This window comes from Dicentrarchus labrax, unplaced genomic scaffold (genome assembly GCF_905237075.1).
Source record: "Dicentrarchus labrax unplaced genomic scaffold, dlabrax2021, whole genome shotgun sequence".
Classification (NCBI taxonomy): Eukaryota; Metazoa; Chordata; class Actinopteri; family Moronidae; genus Dicentrarchus; species Dicentrarchus labrax.
The window spans coordinates 18,443,382-18,459,829 of record NW_026136708.1 but is presented as its reverse complement, the minus strand read 5'-3'; the positions used below and the strand labels follow the sequence as shown (position 1 = coordinate 18,459,829).

The 16,448-nt window shown below is 39.9% G+C and overlaps 1 protein-coding gene across 3 annotated transcripts in view; it reads right to left on the bottom strand.

Moving 5' to 3' along the window:
• Positions 1-1,219: 1,219 nt before the first annotated feature.
• The window catches only part of stxbp5a (syntaxin binding protein 5a (tomosyn)), an 89,608-nt gene continuing 74,379 nt past the window's right edge, over positions 1,220-16,448 (bottom strand). The window contains exons 18-28 of one of the 3 annotated variants that reach the window (XM_051408692.1): positions 16,086-16,211; positions 15,552-15,703; positions 13,846-13,908; positions 11,840-11,893; positions 9,675-9,724; positions 8,272-8,554; positions 7,703-8,072; positions 6,153-6,318; positions 5,828-5,939; positions 5,498-5,718; positions 1,220-4,248 (exon numbers count right to left, since the gene is read on the bottom strand). In XM_051408692.1, coding sequence (XP_051264652.1) covers positions 4,207-4,248; positions 5,498-5,718; positions 5,828-5,939; positions 6,153-6,318; positions 7,703-8,072; positions 8,272-8,554; positions 9,675-9,724; positions 11,840-11,893; positions 13,846-13,908; positions 15,552-15,703; positions 16,086-16,211 — 1,639 coding nt within the window. In that variant the 3' untranslated portion in view covers positions 1,220-4,206. The remainder of the gene's footprint in view (positions 4,249-5,497; positions 5,719-5,827; positions 5,940-6,152; positions 6,319-7,702; positions 8,073-8,271; positions 8,555-9,674; positions 9,725-11,839; positions 11,894-13,845; positions 13,909-15,551; positions 15,704-16,085; positions 16,212-16,448) is intronic. The other 2 variants (XM_051408693.1, XM_051408694.1) reach the window with 2 other exon arrangements.

Sequence of the window (16,448 nt, the reverse complement as noted above, 5' to 3'; positions counted from 1 at the left end):
TATATTTGCAGTAGAGTTTGTGTGTTGGTTTATAACTTATGCTCTCAGAAAGCAAGAATAATAGTTACTGCGCAGAGTTAAAAATAAAATGTATAATGTAATGTAAAATAAAAATGTATACTGTATTTTATTCTTCTAATATGTTGCTTTGTCTCAACTAATTCTTGCACACTGAATCCCAGCTAGCATGAGTCACACAAGAAGCCCGGAAAGCATTAAGTGACAACGTACAGTTACAGTGTGTAAATCTTTCTTCCTACAGGAACTCGTCAGCCAAGCTCTGGTTATCGCAGTAATTGATCCACACCATAAGTCAATGCAAATAGCACTGACCCCCAACGGGCAGCAGGAGTGGTATGAGGACAATTGTATCTCTGATTCAGAAGGGCCATTCTTAATAAAAAGTGGTGTACCAAAGGCAGTTAAGTGGAAAAATACTAAAAGCCTCTCAGGGTAAGATAATTACTATGTTTCTAGTAGCAGACACAACATTTACCAAAAATCACAATCAGGGTCACTTAAAGGTACTTTGCCACTGCCTGTAATTCAAGTAGAAAAAGCTTAGAAAACTAGCCACGAGTAAAAAAAAAAAAAAAAAACAAAAAAACCCTCTTATTTCCAAAAAAAGGTGACCTTCAAGAGCTCCACTGACCACTTTGTCACCTGTGTCATGACTTCAAAGTAACCAGAGAGCCCAATGCGGAAGTCACTTAGTGTGATCAATATAGGATTGTGTTTCTTTAAGAAAGGGGGCAATACAATACAGTATAAGCACACAACAGAGCATCTGCTAACAAAGCAAGCTATTACAGTGACTGATCAGATTTGCTTCTTGCTTTGGAGTCAAATTCTATGACCAATTTATACTTTACCTATAAATTAATGATTTTATTAAGCTAATGTAATATAAACAACCTGATTAGATCACCTAATGACAACTCATATTGCACTGTTTTTTGTTGACCACCCTTCCTTCATCCTTTCCCTGTTTAGTCTAAATGCATACAGAAACAACTGCGTGTGTTTGCTACCATCTAGTGTACTCTGTAGTAAAACAACCATAGCAATACTTTGAACTCAACACACCTACCTATACTAAATACACCACTACACGTACCAATGTTACAATGCAGGGATATGTGCATTTCCTTCAACTGGAACAAAGTAAAATATATTTATATATATATAACTTTTTTTAAAAGATGCTTTAAGACAAAAATACATTTTCCACTTTTATTTTCCATTGCACAGTAATCTCTATCTACAGAATTTCTAAACTTTTGTGGCAGCAGATAAAGTCATAAACATCCATGTGAAAGTTGCATAAAACTGTACAAGAAAATTGGCTACAATGAGAAAAATACTGCAACCCACTGATAACTGTTGAATCCAGGACAGAAGATGGAATATGGCAGATAGACAGGACTCCCTCTTGTTATTTGAGTGTGTGGATTGTATCGGGTTAGAATACTGCATACTGTAGTGTATGGACAAGAAACAAATCACTCAGAGATGAATGGAAAAAGTATAACTTTGGGAGAAAAAAAAAGAACAGAAACACACAAATAACAGAGGGAAAAACATTGAACGGGTTTTCAGGGATGACCTCTAGCTAAAACTAGTTCCTGAAGTTGTTTTTTTTCCTCTTCTTCACTTTGTGGTGGGGGGGTAAAGACAGAGCTACCTACCAACATCCACACTATAATGCTTACTAAACACAGAGAAGGCCATATCTGTAGCTGTGGGACCAATAGAGTCAGTGGGAGACTCACTGGAGGAAGGGAGAATTCAGAGGACAAAGACTGAACAGTGAAGGAGGGTTAAAGCATGTGTGCAAAGACTGGACATGCGCAAGTTAAATTAAACCAGAATTTAGAGATCATCCTCTAATGCTCATTATCCTATTGTTATCTTTTTATTGTCATCGGTGGCTTTAGTTAGTGTAACAGACACTCAACTGGACACAGACTGCTGACTGGTGGGACTAGGACACCAACATCAATTATTAAACAACCAAAATCTAATATTTTAAATGATATCACTTGAATACATCCTGACACACACACACACACACAGAGAGAGAGACATACAAACACACACATTCACACACATACACACAGATGAATACCATAAATATTGTTTGTGTCTGAGCTATAGTGGAATGGTTCAGGTTTTTGTTTTAAAGAAACAGCCTTAGAATCACCAACAGTTAGGCCACTTTAAACATTAAACATTAGTCCGAATGTTACATTTTATGACATATTGTGATACAATAGTACTATAAATGGCTGAGTTCCATTGCAACTTGTTCCATTTCTTGAACCCTGAACAGTGATGAAGATGATAATATTCCTAAATGAACCTGATCCTGGGTCTGCACTCCATGGGTGAAGCTATACTGTATTAGACATATTACTGTATACCGTCTGGTGTCGAGACTCATGGAGCGACGAGCCAAATGATAATGCAATGGAAAAGCTAAAGCAACTCTTTGGCGTCAGAAAAAATATGGCCTCTCTCCTCTTATGTTGCTTGAGCAACCTCGACATTTACTTTCCAGTTGGTCTTAGATTGTCAAACTATTTACTTATATACAAATAAAGGTTAAAAGCCTGGTAGACAGAGAGATACACCACATTTGAGCTTTACAGCAAATATGGAAATAGAAATGAGATAATAATGCAGGTGAAAGTTTCTGACACCAAACACAACTGTCTCTTGCACCTTAATAAATAAATATTAACAAAGAAATCACACAGACAACTTTCTCATACAGACAACTGTCAGCAAAAACAAATTAGTTTCAAATGTATGCCTTCAAAGGATTATACATCCATATTTCTATTATCCTGCATATATGAATACACACAAATAGGATTTGTACTTGTGTGTATGTAATCTCCATTCTGATGTGTACTCTAAAATTTGGAAACTCCTGAAAACCCCAAACAAATCTGGCTAGACTCTTAGTGTATTTAACACTGATCTTGTCAGCCTTTGTTGTCACACTCACAGTCAAGTCAAGCTGTGGAAGCGTATGACATTAGTGGGTGAGGGAGGCAGTTAACATACATCAGATAGGTCAATAAATGAAATCCTTGGGTAAACAATAAACGTGTGGTTCATATGCACTTGCTTTGAGATTTCAGAGTCAAGAAATCTGATGTTGCCATGTCAGTGAGTACTAAATGATATATGCCTTTTATATCCTTTGCCCTCCTTTTTAGATTCCAGCCCTTTTCATAAGGAGAAATTAATTTGAGTTGTTAGACAAAAGCCACAAAACGTATTTTTCAACAAATCAAATATCATCCACTTTCACAACAATAGAAAAATAAGAGATTTTCCAATAATACAGACAGAGCAAAAAACCCAACGAATAACAAATAGAGGAATGGCAAGAAAATAGAAATAAACACACACACGCACACACACTGTTGGTAACGATATGAAAGTCTGTAGGATACAGAGGAGAGTCTAGAGTGAAATATCCATTGTACATCTGAAGAAGTTGCTTATATCCCTGTGACTCTCTGCATAGAGGAGGCGTCACTGTCGCAGCACCTCCTGTGGCTCTCCAACGCTGCCTCCTTTGGCCTTCACACCCTGCTCCTGTCTCCTCGATGAGTTATCCCTTTCTTTAGTACTTGTCACTCGGAAGTGGATACAGCATTGCACATTTATTAGATTTATGTATATATAATGATGTATTTAGATTCTTTTTCCTTCTTTTTACACTTTAAGAATTTTTTGTTGTCTGTTTCTTCATTAGGTATTTGTCTTTTTTCAGCTGTGTTCATCGGTTTGAATACTGGCCCCGATGGGCTCGGGAGTGGAGACAACAGTAAAAGACGTTTTGGCAAATGAGAATGAAGAAACTCCAGGTGCGTGGGCCAATCGGCTACCTCGGAGGAAAGGCTGAACAGAGATAAACAAAGAGACAAAAACATAAAAAAAGACACCATTTATTTGCTCCCTCTGAGGTTGTCCTTCTCCCCTGTCTACCTCTCAGTTCCACCCTAAGACTGAGGTAAGAACAGTATTCAACATTGTGCTAGGGAAGAAAATCCCAAGTGTCCCAGTGAAGAAGGCTTAGAGGGACGGATGAATGGACACATGGATGGGTGGGGGGTCACGGTGAGTCCAAATGAGCCAATGGAAGGTGACAGTCATGTCCACGGAGCTCTGCTCCTCCCCCGTCACTGATCAGAACTGGTACCACTTTTTGTCTTTGCACTTCAGCATCATCTGAAAATAGAGGAAAGGTTGGAGTGAGGACATGGTTCAAAATATGAGGAAGGCTAAAAACACCCATTACTACTCCTTCTGCTGTCACTGACGTTACTTTTATGACGTAAAATGATACAATTTTTGCTTTTATTTTGGTTTTACAAATTATAAATATTGCAGGAATAATTTTAGGATATTTTACAATCTGTCTATTGTATTGTATTGTTCTGTAAAGAGAATCTTAAAGTGAGACTGCCTATTACTGACATCAAAGTAACATCCCTATCCACAATGCTGTGAACTTTCTACAGGCATATACTGCCCTCTAGTGGGCAAATAGTGTAAGTGAGTAATCTTTCTGAAATAATTTGAGGAGTGCAGTGTGTTTATGGAGGGTTGACGTTTCTCACAGTATGCATCATCATCTAATGCCTTTTTATTCATCGTTCATTTAGTAAAATTAACATTTGCTGTGATGCAGCTTCCCCTCTTCGTTTCTTAATAAGTCTACAACTCTGTTTGCAAAAGATTGCACTGATATTAAAACATAACCTGACTGCGCCAGATGGTTTGTTACACAGAACCATCTGGTAAGTCCTCATTAAAACTGTTTGTGCAAAGGCAGGCACTTTCAGCAAATACTTGGCAGGTGATTGGACGCACCATCTGTCTGTCACCGTCTATCAAACGTCAACCAGTCAGATCAACGAACCATATAACATGGAACAGGAAATCCTTTTTTCAATGAAGAAATACTCTAGTTCTGATAAAACTGATGCAAGCGGCATCTATGCTAACATCTTTAGCAGCTGCCATTGTTGTTTTTGAGCAAACAGTCACACACGTTGTCTCACATATCTTAAACCACGCCTCCTGCTGTAGCAGCCAGTAGTTCGTCATAGGATGCTGACTGGTTCGTAACCACTGTGGTCACAGTCAAGCACATAGCCTGAAGCCTGGCACAATGGATTCTCGCATGATCTTGGGATTTTGCGAGTCCAGCTGCCTGTAACCAGCTCTGATGGTAGTAATCAGAACTGTAATTCATATTATTACCAATGTCTCCTGCCTTCAGAAGATTATACCTCAGTAAACTATTTATTTCAAACACTTCATTCTGTTGGGCACTGTGCACAAGTATGTATGTACAAGCAATGAGCAGCTATGGTGTCCTTGCTGTGAGGTCACATGGGGTTTACGGTTCACTTCAGATTTTAGACTTATAATAATAATCATACTTATACTTATAGTAAATGTTTTCTGTTACCTCATGGGCATGTTTGGAAAAGGAATCTGCGCTGGCCATCATAGCAGCTGTCCTCTCGTCCAGCTCTCCCAGTTTCTGGCCTCTTTCATCCAGTGCTATCCGGGCACGTGCCAGATCTCCGACCACACCAGAGGCTGCCCCCTTCATGCCCTCAAGGCCACCCGGGCCTGGGATGTGCTGGGCCAAACTTCGGGATGCCTTTCCAGATGCTGTCTCACCAACTGAGTTAAGAGATGGAAAAGAAGGGAGAAAACAAGGAGATGTGTCTAAGTAAGAGGTTGCATCAACAAAGGACTGAACCACTGTATATCTGTGGCATGCTCGGCATACATAGCTCCTCTCTGTCCAGTGACTGTGCTCCGCCCCCAAAGAGACCTTTGAAGAACCCTCTGTTAGGTGCCTCTGGTGTCTCCACTGGTGTGAAAAGTTCACCCAGCATCTCCTGAAACATCAACCCACACATTACTGCCTGTGTCTATTCATATAGTGTTTTATTATCCACTACATTTTACATGCAAACAAAAGTCTAGTATAAAATACTCAAAACACATCAAAATATACTTTATATGCATGTTTCCAACTTTATTTGTTCCAGTTATTTAACATGATCATGTCAATTGTCTTTAATAAAAAGTGTGCTGCATATAGAACTGACCTGCAGGTTTTCGCAGATGTCCTGGCTGTAAGTGATCCTCTGGATCTCAGTGGGGGAGCAGAGGTACATGGCCTGACCCAGGTTAGTGAAGCAGAACGTCCTGGCTATCCGCATGTCTGTCAAAGGCAGGTAGTTTACATCCATGAGCGGTCTCAGTCCCGGCACGCTAGACAGGGGACACAGAAGTGATTTTAGAGCTGAAGAATAACATTGCCAATAAATGCTCTTATATATATATATATATATATATATATATATATATATAATATATATATATATATATATATATATATATATATGTATATTATATAGAAATAAAGATTGTATTAGAAAGCAAATTAGTGACTTTTTACATCTCCACATTGGGGACAATGTCCATGCACTCTGACCATTTTGAACAGGCACACACACTCGCACAGACAGCTGGGCATCCTTGCTTTGTCAGACACCCATATGGATGCCTGTTCTGTCTCTCTCCTCTAGGTAAGTAGGGAAGATTAATAAGGATGAGCAACAGACTAATAACCCCTTCCTCACCCTTCCATACACAGCATGAAAATAGTTCCTAACCATGTCACGTTGGTTTGAATTTAAAAAAGGTTTAGTGGTGTGTTGTTGGAGGTTTAGGTTAGCGTGAGGATGAAAGTCAACGGCAGGTCCACATAAAGACAGGGTCTGAAAATGTGTGTGTGTGTGTTTGTTGTGAGTGTGCATGAGGACAAAAGTTTGTCTGTCTGACTTTCAACGACAACTTGAGCAAAAACTGAGGTTTAATTGAGGACATGATTTGATGATCCTGTCAGCCTCAATGGCGCCAGCATTTATTTCTGCCATTTAAAAGGCAATCTGCTGCCCTGATAATACTGTTAAACCCAACTGGAACAACAAACAACAGTTGTTTTACACTTGTAGAATGTAGGGAATTATGTAGTGTGTCTTTTGAGATTAAACCCTGATTAAAATGGATTCAAATAGTGACAATTTTCATAGTGAAATAAAATAAACTACCAAATAAACTTCTCAAACTATTTCTACAGCCAAATCCATTTCTTCACAGTCCATCTGTGTGCTCAAAATGCCCCAAATACTAAATGTTTTGCCAAAATATGGGTTAATACTGAACTCTCAATCCTTGAGCACTGATGAGCTCATAAGCGGGCACCTGTGCCCGGCTCCCGCTCTTCTATTGGTCAGAACTAATCTAGCCTAGCCCTCTCATTGGCTAGCTTACACTTTGATGCCACACTTTACATGTAACTAATAAATTTTTTAACCTTTGTTTTTTTGCAGTTTCATAATCAAAAACCATATTTTGTGTGGTTGTCATGGCAATACTGGCAAAAATAGTGACCCTCCAGCATCCTTTGTTTTAAAAACACTAAGTTACACTTGAATACTGTTCTTTGTGGAAGTAATAAAACATACAGAGCACAACAGAAGGGCGGATCGAATCTACTTCAATCTAATGATATGAACATGATTTATTCAAGCTGACTTTGATTGATACATTTTAATAATAACCATCTATTTACGGCTGACATGCTTCTCACCTGAGGGTCATGATGTGGCCGTTGGCACAGAAACATGCCACACACATGCCTTGACTCATCTGCACCACATCTGCCCGCAGGATGAAGGAGGTCTCTGTGATACTGTGTTTATAGATGCAGGTCTGGGAGGGGAGGGCCATGACTTTGGCCTGTTTCTCTGAACACACCACAGCGTACTGGCTCTCGCTGAGGTCCTGGGAGGTGGAAGGGGACACCGAGACGGGCCTGCGCTTACGGACCTTCTCTCTTTCTTCGCCATCCGCTGTAACGTTGGGTTCATACCAAGGCTCATACGCAGGGGGCAGCAGGGAACCTGTTGAGTCCAGGAAAGCCATCCTCATGATACTGCCCTTCAGCCGTACCAGCATGCCTGATGAATGGAAGAAAAAGGCTTGTTACTAAAATTTGAATTTAAATTAAGTGGCTTTATCTTTTTAATTGTGCTGCTGTTGTTTAAAAACCCTTTAACTTTGATTTTATGATAGATATAATTGTGGACATGATAGCATTATCAGCTACGCCACTCTTTCCATCCCTCCCTCCCTCCCTCCCTTCCTTCCAATACCCACCCGTAGGTGAAATAATAACTGGCTGCAGTTGCCGTTGCTCCCCAGCAGGTGGCAATGTGAGACCCAGAGCCAGCACAGTGCCCAGGGTAGTGCCCACATACAGGCAGGGTGTCAAACTGCTGTCCCCCTTCCGGGCGAAGGTCTCGCTAAAGTGGAAGGAGCTGATGGCCTCTCGTGCTTCCTTGTCGATGCTGGTGACGCTGGAGGAGCGCGAGCGGCTGAAAGAATTGTCCCGGTGGTCTAATGGGTTGGCACCCCGCGGCGGGCATACAGACAGGAGGACAGTGAGGAGAAAACAGAGGGAGGTAAAGCACCCGAAAAGCAGTACAATCACAAGACAGACAGCACAGATGTCTGTACTGTACATACATAATGATACATAAAGAGCAACCTTTTTCTGTTTTTCATAGTGTCTTAGTAAATGAAACACTTAAATACATTTGGGTTAAAATTTTAGAGCAAACTCAAGACACACCAGATGTGTAACAGTTGTATTTCTTTATGACTGGTCTCAGTAAAATATAGGCAATGTTGATACATAAAACAGTGGGTAAATGAGTGGTCTAATTTATCTCCATGAGATGGATCTCTTGTTTTTCTGGGAGCAGCATCAACTGAAAGCTAATTGATGATGACTTTACATTATACATACTTTATATTATATATTATACAATAGAAACAAATACAGTGCAATTATGCATTTGCACATTTTCACAGACCGATCAACATTTAAAAAATGTTTCATCCCCAATCAGCAGTTTTATTAGTATAAAATAACCGGCTATCAGGCACTTTGGTTATGTGTGTAGAACACTGGAACTCTTAAACAAACATGCAGGTAAGTGTGATACCACATTTTAATTTGACCCTTTAAAAATCCAATGTTCTCTGTGCTGGAAGAATGTTGTACACCCCTGAAGAAGAAAATGTCTCTTTACTTTTTAAAAGTGACAATATTTCGATTTGGGAAATTTTAAACGGACCAATCAGACAGAGAAAGGAAAGACATGAAGAGCACAGAAGAGAAAGAGAAAGCTGCAAAAGTTAAAGAAAGCTTTACGGTGAGATGGAGTGTGCATAGTTTAGCTTTAGCACCACTGACCTCTAGAAGAAACCCCCACCAAGGTCAAAAAGTGGGAGTCAGAGCACAGCAGAAAATTTCACACAGAATTTAATTGCAACTCTTTGTTTTTTTAGCTCCACAAATTAAAATTCTGGTCAGATCAGTGCTACTTTCGTCTCATGCAAACTTAGGAGAACATTTGCACAGCTTGCCAATTTTGAAGCTAATAACCAGATACAGTAAAACTGGACTAATGGAATGTGGTGGAGTCCAGTTGAAGTGAGAAAGATATACTGCATTTCCATACAAATTGTTTGGAGACACGAAGTCAAGGCTTACCCAAGTCTGGCTTTAGCTCAGTAGGCAAGCTTAATTTCCGTGACATCTTTGCTGGAAAAAAGAGAACATCCCTCTTTACAAACACAAGTCTAAGCTAATACACGATGCCATGCAAAGCTAGATAACTAGCATTGGGCTAGGATTGTGCACAAAGTTAAGATACACGAAAACGACAAAAGGCTGTGGAACAGGTGCCAGAGGGTATTGTTTAATTGACTAAAGGAGCCAAAATGCTTTACACAGGAGAAGACACTGCGTAAGGACTCAGAGACAACCCTGTATATCACAGAGGCATGCTGTGAAAGACAAAACAAAGGAGGTGACCTCTTATTGCACATTGCCCTGAAAGAGAGGACTAGTACAGTGAGACACATCAAAAGGCACAGCCATTCAGGATCCTCATGCCACAGGAGCATGCACCAAGAACAAGAAGGTAACAGGAAACAGAAAATACTGAACAGGAGATGGAAGAAGACAGTGGAAAAGATGGCCAAAAGTTTCTGAGGTAGTCTACTGTTATTGCTTATCCTCTTTCATTAACTGAAAACCAAACCAAAACTGTCTCAACTACTGCAAAACACACCTGATTAACATACGTGTGCAAATAACCATAATCACCTCCGTCCACTTCTTCATCCTGTCTGAATTCACATATTTCATATAGCGCAAAAGAAATGCGTTGGGCTTTGAGCTCTGGTTCAAAAATCATTCCATCTTTTAAAAGAGTGAAATTAAATAGAAATGACAATGAACAAAGATGTTATTTCTCTGTCTGTAGGAGAAAGAAATGAGAACCTCAATATGATAAAAGAGGACATTTATCATGCGCACAATGAAATGTGACGTTCACTAATGGTACTCATGACATAAGGTAATTATGGCTAGCTATACTTTTTTTTATTTTTGATTCAAAAACCTGTTTTAACAAATAAAGAAATGTATACAAAAACCCTAAAAAAAAATTAGGTTTAACTCGATTCTTGAAATTCTGTTCTGTTTTCCTAGAATTACATTTTCCATTTTAAAACATAAAGTGGCAGAGGCACTTGGGTGATTTGAATGTCTGACACTTGTACACAAATCTATAATCTACAGTAAACACATGGCTTACTCTTACCTTCTATTTACTTTCATTTAGGGGTCCTGCATATCCACACAGGTGCTTTCGCTTATTCCGGCTAATTAGACCCGTCTGGAGCTACGCAAGGTCACCGCACTCCACAAACCAATAAGAATAATAAAGCGGTAACGTCTCTGCCCTCGCAGGTGCAACAACGGGGAGGACTGGGAAAATGAATTTTTTTTTTAAATGTGCCTTGTGAAACCTAAGGTCTTAACGGGGTTCAGACTAATTAAATGAGGTGGTCAGGTTAGTTAAAAAGAATCCATGACATTGGTTTGAGAAGGACTGGTCTTGGTCAAAACTCCACTCTCTGATGTAGCAGTCATTTTAGATCCGGCACTCACTGTCACCTGAATCTGAAAGAGGGTAGGTAGATCCAGAACCCCTAACCTTTGACTCACAAACAGCGTTACTTTCGACTGGTCAAGGAAATGAGTAATTATCTATTTCGTCAACACACACTGAAGGCACACAAAGACACAGTTGGACAGATGAGTTGCTCTCCGCTCTGTGGTGTCAGCATACTGTACTATGGACAGAATGCCAATCACTGTATACAACTCATAATGTACACAAGGAATCTGTTGTAGGAAGTCAGGACAGATATCACACGCAGGCACATTTACAATATGACACTCGTGCTACATACATGTAGCATGCAAATGTGTGTCTAAGGCTAATTAAGCTGTATTGTGTGTATATAGACAGCTGAATTCCTTCCCTGATTCCAAGTTAGCCTCTGCTCCGCGAGCTTTCAGTTCTCTGTGTATAGTTTTCTAACCATATACTTTTGTACCTAATTTCTGGCATGTAATATGAGCACCTTGTCATTTTCTCCAAGAAAAACTACTGTTTTTATATTATAATTTAATAGTGGGAACCAGAAGATAGTGGAACAGAAGCTAACCCAGAATTCTGGCTTTCTATTCTCTGAATTTCTTCCCGCTGTGGTGACCATGACACGGAGGACAGACAGGGGGGACGAATCTGGACTTTTTGTCCTGCCTACACAGCCCCTCATGAAAATCTTTGGCCAATCTTACCTCCTCTACCACCTCCATTGTAGAATTGCTGTAGATTGCTGTTAGACGTCAACACTTTTGAGGGTGTAAGGGGGAAAGTAGAGTAAATGTGCAGTTAGAAACACCCTTTGGCTTTTTACTACATACAAGTTTGCCCTGATTTTTTTTTTTTTTTTTCGTCCTGAGAAGGAAACTGGCCTTTTAATTTTAATAAAGCTATCTTGAAATTCAGGACACGTGTTTCAACTCAAATACCTTGTTTTCTGATGTAACACCCTGTACCCAAAAAACAGATGTTGCCTAAAAAGAAAACTATTAAAATCAAAAATGTCCCTGTTTCATTTAGATACCATAATGAGCAAAGATTTAAAGTACATTATATGTAAAACAGTAAAAGACATGAAAAAAGCGGTCTGTGTAGAGTACTGACTTGCTACTGATGTGTTTTTTTCTTTTAATTTGTTTCACTGCGTGTATATCCTTACAATGTTAAATGGATAATAAAGTCAGTTCGTTTTATTACTGCAATTGGGTTAGCATTAAGAAGTGGAAGTGGCCATTTTAGGTTTAAGTTTTCAATTATTGAAACTATTGAAATCATTTTCTTGAATGAAACGACACTACCCTGGCACTAATGAAGTCTCAACTCATCATATATCAAGGTTAAAAAGGTGAAACTGTATGAAAAGAAATGTAAATTATTTTCTCCCACTGGCAGACTTTATCACTTACCAAAAACAGAAGAAAAAAAGAACCCTTATCCCTAGACTAAACGACTGTAAAGGCAGACATTTCTTTGCAGGAAGGCACCTTATCTCTCTATCCTATGAATAATGCAGAGCAGACAGATGTATCAGACCACAGTCTGGTGGCACCAGACAGGGGGGGCTGGGACAGTCATCATACCTGGAAACCACAGCCAAACTCCAGACTTTGAGATTTGTTTTCTGTCTGACCTTTTTAAAAAGCTCCTTATTTTCAGTGTGCTAATGCCAAGTTACCCCTAATGAGATGGATCTGGGCTGTTCTCTCTTCAAGCACCTTCAGCTGAAATACTAATGACGTAGATTAAGTAGGAAGCAAGTAAAAGAGCAACAGAGCGTCTTACTTACTACACAATGTAGTTGTTCTACACAATCGTCAGTGGGTCGAATACTGCATTGTAGCAGTGATAATGCATTTGTTTGTTTGCATTCACTGACATCAAAACTGCTTAATATGATAATCTTCTGTACAGAACTTCTTCAATACAGTGCACCCAGACGCATTTTAATGTTTAACTGAACGAAGATCCCAGCTAAAATTCCAAATCAAAAGTCCATTTACAACATCTTGCAAATGAAATTCTGCATTTAACTGTATGCTATTTCTTTTCTTTTCTTTTTTTAATAAAGCAGTTACCGAATATGTGAAAAACCCTGAGGCCCTTCATGTTGAACTTTTACTTTTTAACTTGTACTCTGATAAATGTAAATGAATGGGTTTCTCGACCACAATGCCGTTTTGCTGAACAGTTTAATTCAATTAATAATTCTGAGCTGTCACACTGAATTGGCATCATAGAGATTGGACACGTTCACAGCCTACAGTTTTCCACGATACTGTGCGAGATTAAAACAAATGTATTCCTGTGTATTGAACTCTGCAAAGTAGTAAATGAAGGCATGCACAAATGGGAAAATAGTCTCAAAGACCCATAAGCGTACAGTAATAAACTCAAACAGAGCATTTCTAAAGACTGAAGCAGAATGAAATTGACAGCCAGACAATTTTATGGTTCAACAAAAAAACCCTTTTGTGTAGTTCCAGTTTGATGAGCAACAATTTCAATAAAACAGTATTCAAAGTAGAGCCTCTTCTGAAACATTAATCTTCTTCCCCAACCAATGCTCTTGCATTTAAATACATGGTATTATAGATCTTTTTCTGACTGGTTCACTGTTTGGGTTATACGTGTAAATAACACAAAGCCTCTGCTATATTTCTTAGAATTTTCGTTTTTAATAAGACGCTGAAGGACATGTTACCTGAAGTAGGGGACTTGCAGCGGTCCTCTGATGTGGCTGAGCCCTCGTTGATGTCGCACAGACCTGCAGCAAAGATCATACGGTTCATCTCATGAAATAAAGCAAGCCAAAAGAACATTCATTCTGTGAGCATGTACCCTTTTTTACCTTATCATATACTGCTACTTCAGAGAGAACCTTGCATATCAGTGTGTTGTTGTACAAATAGATAATTTCCATTTCTAATGATTTTTTTCACTTGTCAGGTAAGCAGACCAACAGCCTTAACTCCTCTGTCTGTTCTGCTCATATTTTAAAAAGAAGGAAGATTTTGTGCATCTTGAGTCTTCCTTCATCCAGTTTTAAGTCTAATTCCTCCCTTTGCCACGTGCATGTTTGTGTACAAATGTGTGTGCGTGTGTGTGACATTGTCCTGTGAGGCAGAAAGCCAAGCAGACAGCAGTCCCCCGTTGGCAGAGAAACACAGCTGGACGCCTGATTACTGCTCGCGCTCGCCAAGCTCTGACAGGTGCCAGCCCACTGCTCACCAGTCAGTGACACCAGATGCTCTGTGTGTATTTACATGTGCGCTTGCTGGTGTGTATGTGAGTGTTTGCATGCGTGTGTGCATCGCAAACATCAAAACTAAATCCCTCAGCATCCACATACGCACAGCTTAGTAATTCATCCATCAAAGTTTTGCTCAAGTATGGGCAGTACATCGTCATGACACTGCGGCATCCTCTATATAGCTGCACTGCCATCATCTAACACAGGGTGGCAGTGTGTCCATACTGAAAGCATCTTACTGTCTATCAGTGGCACCATGAGGCTGCAGTGGCAATGTGTGTGAAAGGGATGGGCTGTGAGAGTGTTTGTGTGTGTGTGTGTGTGTGTGTGTGTGTGTGTGTGTGTGTGTGTGTGTGTGAATGAGAAAGAAAGAGAGACAGGGAGAGGCAGATGGACAAAGAAAGAGTTAGTCTAAGTGTTGTGTTGTGTGTCAGCCTTATGAACTAGAGTGTGTTGTGCTATGACTTCATTCTCACATTCGGATCAGTGTACAGATGAGTTCAGGGCCGTGGGACCTATGGGGTAACTGGAGTCTTAGTAATCTTTGTAAGTAGGCTCCACTGGCACAAACCCATCATAATGTGCAGTAAAAGACTGATTTTAATTCTAGCCCAGACCTTTGCTGAAAATAAACCTTGGAATACAAAATCAGATTTTGCTTCTCAGTGCATTCCAGGAGTTATTTTTTTAGATTAGTTTTTTTTTGGTGCACCCAAAATCCCTAGAGCTGCCGTGTTGTTTGTCTACCTACATTAAGGCTCCATTCACACTGGAGAGCTTAATAGTGGTATTTTATATTCTGTGCATTGCTGTGCAATTTTCTTTTGATTGTTTAGTTTGCTTTTAAGACAGGAGCAGGATTTGCAGATCATGGTTCAACTTAGTCGGATGCTGAGCGAAATAAAATAAATAATCATGTACAGGATTTATATTTGAAACTTAAATAATCTGAGCTAGTGGAGCTGAAACAACAGATAAGCAGTGCCACATGAAATTAATGGCTTTAGTAGCTGAACATTAACAACAGCCACCCCTATGTTCGCTGGCAATGATGCTGTACTGTACTTGGGTGTGTGGTCGGAGAAGTTTGGACATTTTCTTTCTTACTTTTCTTATACTACTAATAAATAATACTTCTTATCCCTTTTCCTCATTACCTCCAGAGGGCTGTCGTGCCTTTCTTGGCGAGCGGGGCTGTCTCTGGTAGGGGTCATTGGAGCCATAAAGCTCGACCGTCCCCAAGTTGAGCACCACTGTCTTCTGGACATAGTCCACCACTGCCAGACCGTTACTGTTGCCAAACACCACACTGGGGAGAGGGAGCGGAGACAGTGAGTCAGGGAGGAAGCAGAAGAAGCAAGAAAGTTAGAGAAGAAGGATAAATGGGTTAGAGAAATATTGTTATGATTTGATTTGGTTTTTCAAGCTTAAAATCACTGTAGTCAAAGCACAAAAGCAGCTAGAATGTCCAAAATGTTCAGGTAGTGATAAATTGTGTTGACAGGCTTTGTTGTCACTGTAGCCTTGAGAAGTTGCTGCTTAAACCGAAAAAATTGTAAGTGCATCCATCTTTTTTTTTTAATAGATTATGTTTATTTTAAGGATCGGGATAACATACTTGATATGTTTAGTAGAAAAAAACATCTACTTGGTTCTAGTCATGACTAAGACGTTGCTGCCTATATACTTACAGGCCGTAGGAGGAATTGAGTGCCAGACTTGTGATCTGCTGGGGAGGCTCTCCACTCACCCACACTAACTGGACCACCAGATCTACCTGGTAACCAGGAGACTGCTTCAGAGGAGTACTGCGCACTCTGGAGAGAAGAAGACAGAGTTGAACGGAGAGGAGTAGAGACAGCAAGAGAAAGAGAGAGGAGCAAAATAAATGAAAGGGAGAGAAATACATGAGAAAAAAAAGGGTTTCAGAAAGAGAATGACAAGTGGTGCAGCTGCAGTTCTGAAACAGTTGTGTGTTGAGGGTCTGGCATGAGTGCCTGCGAGGGGATGATGGGGAGGCTGTGGCTGAGAATGCTTCAGGCGCTGACTAAGTC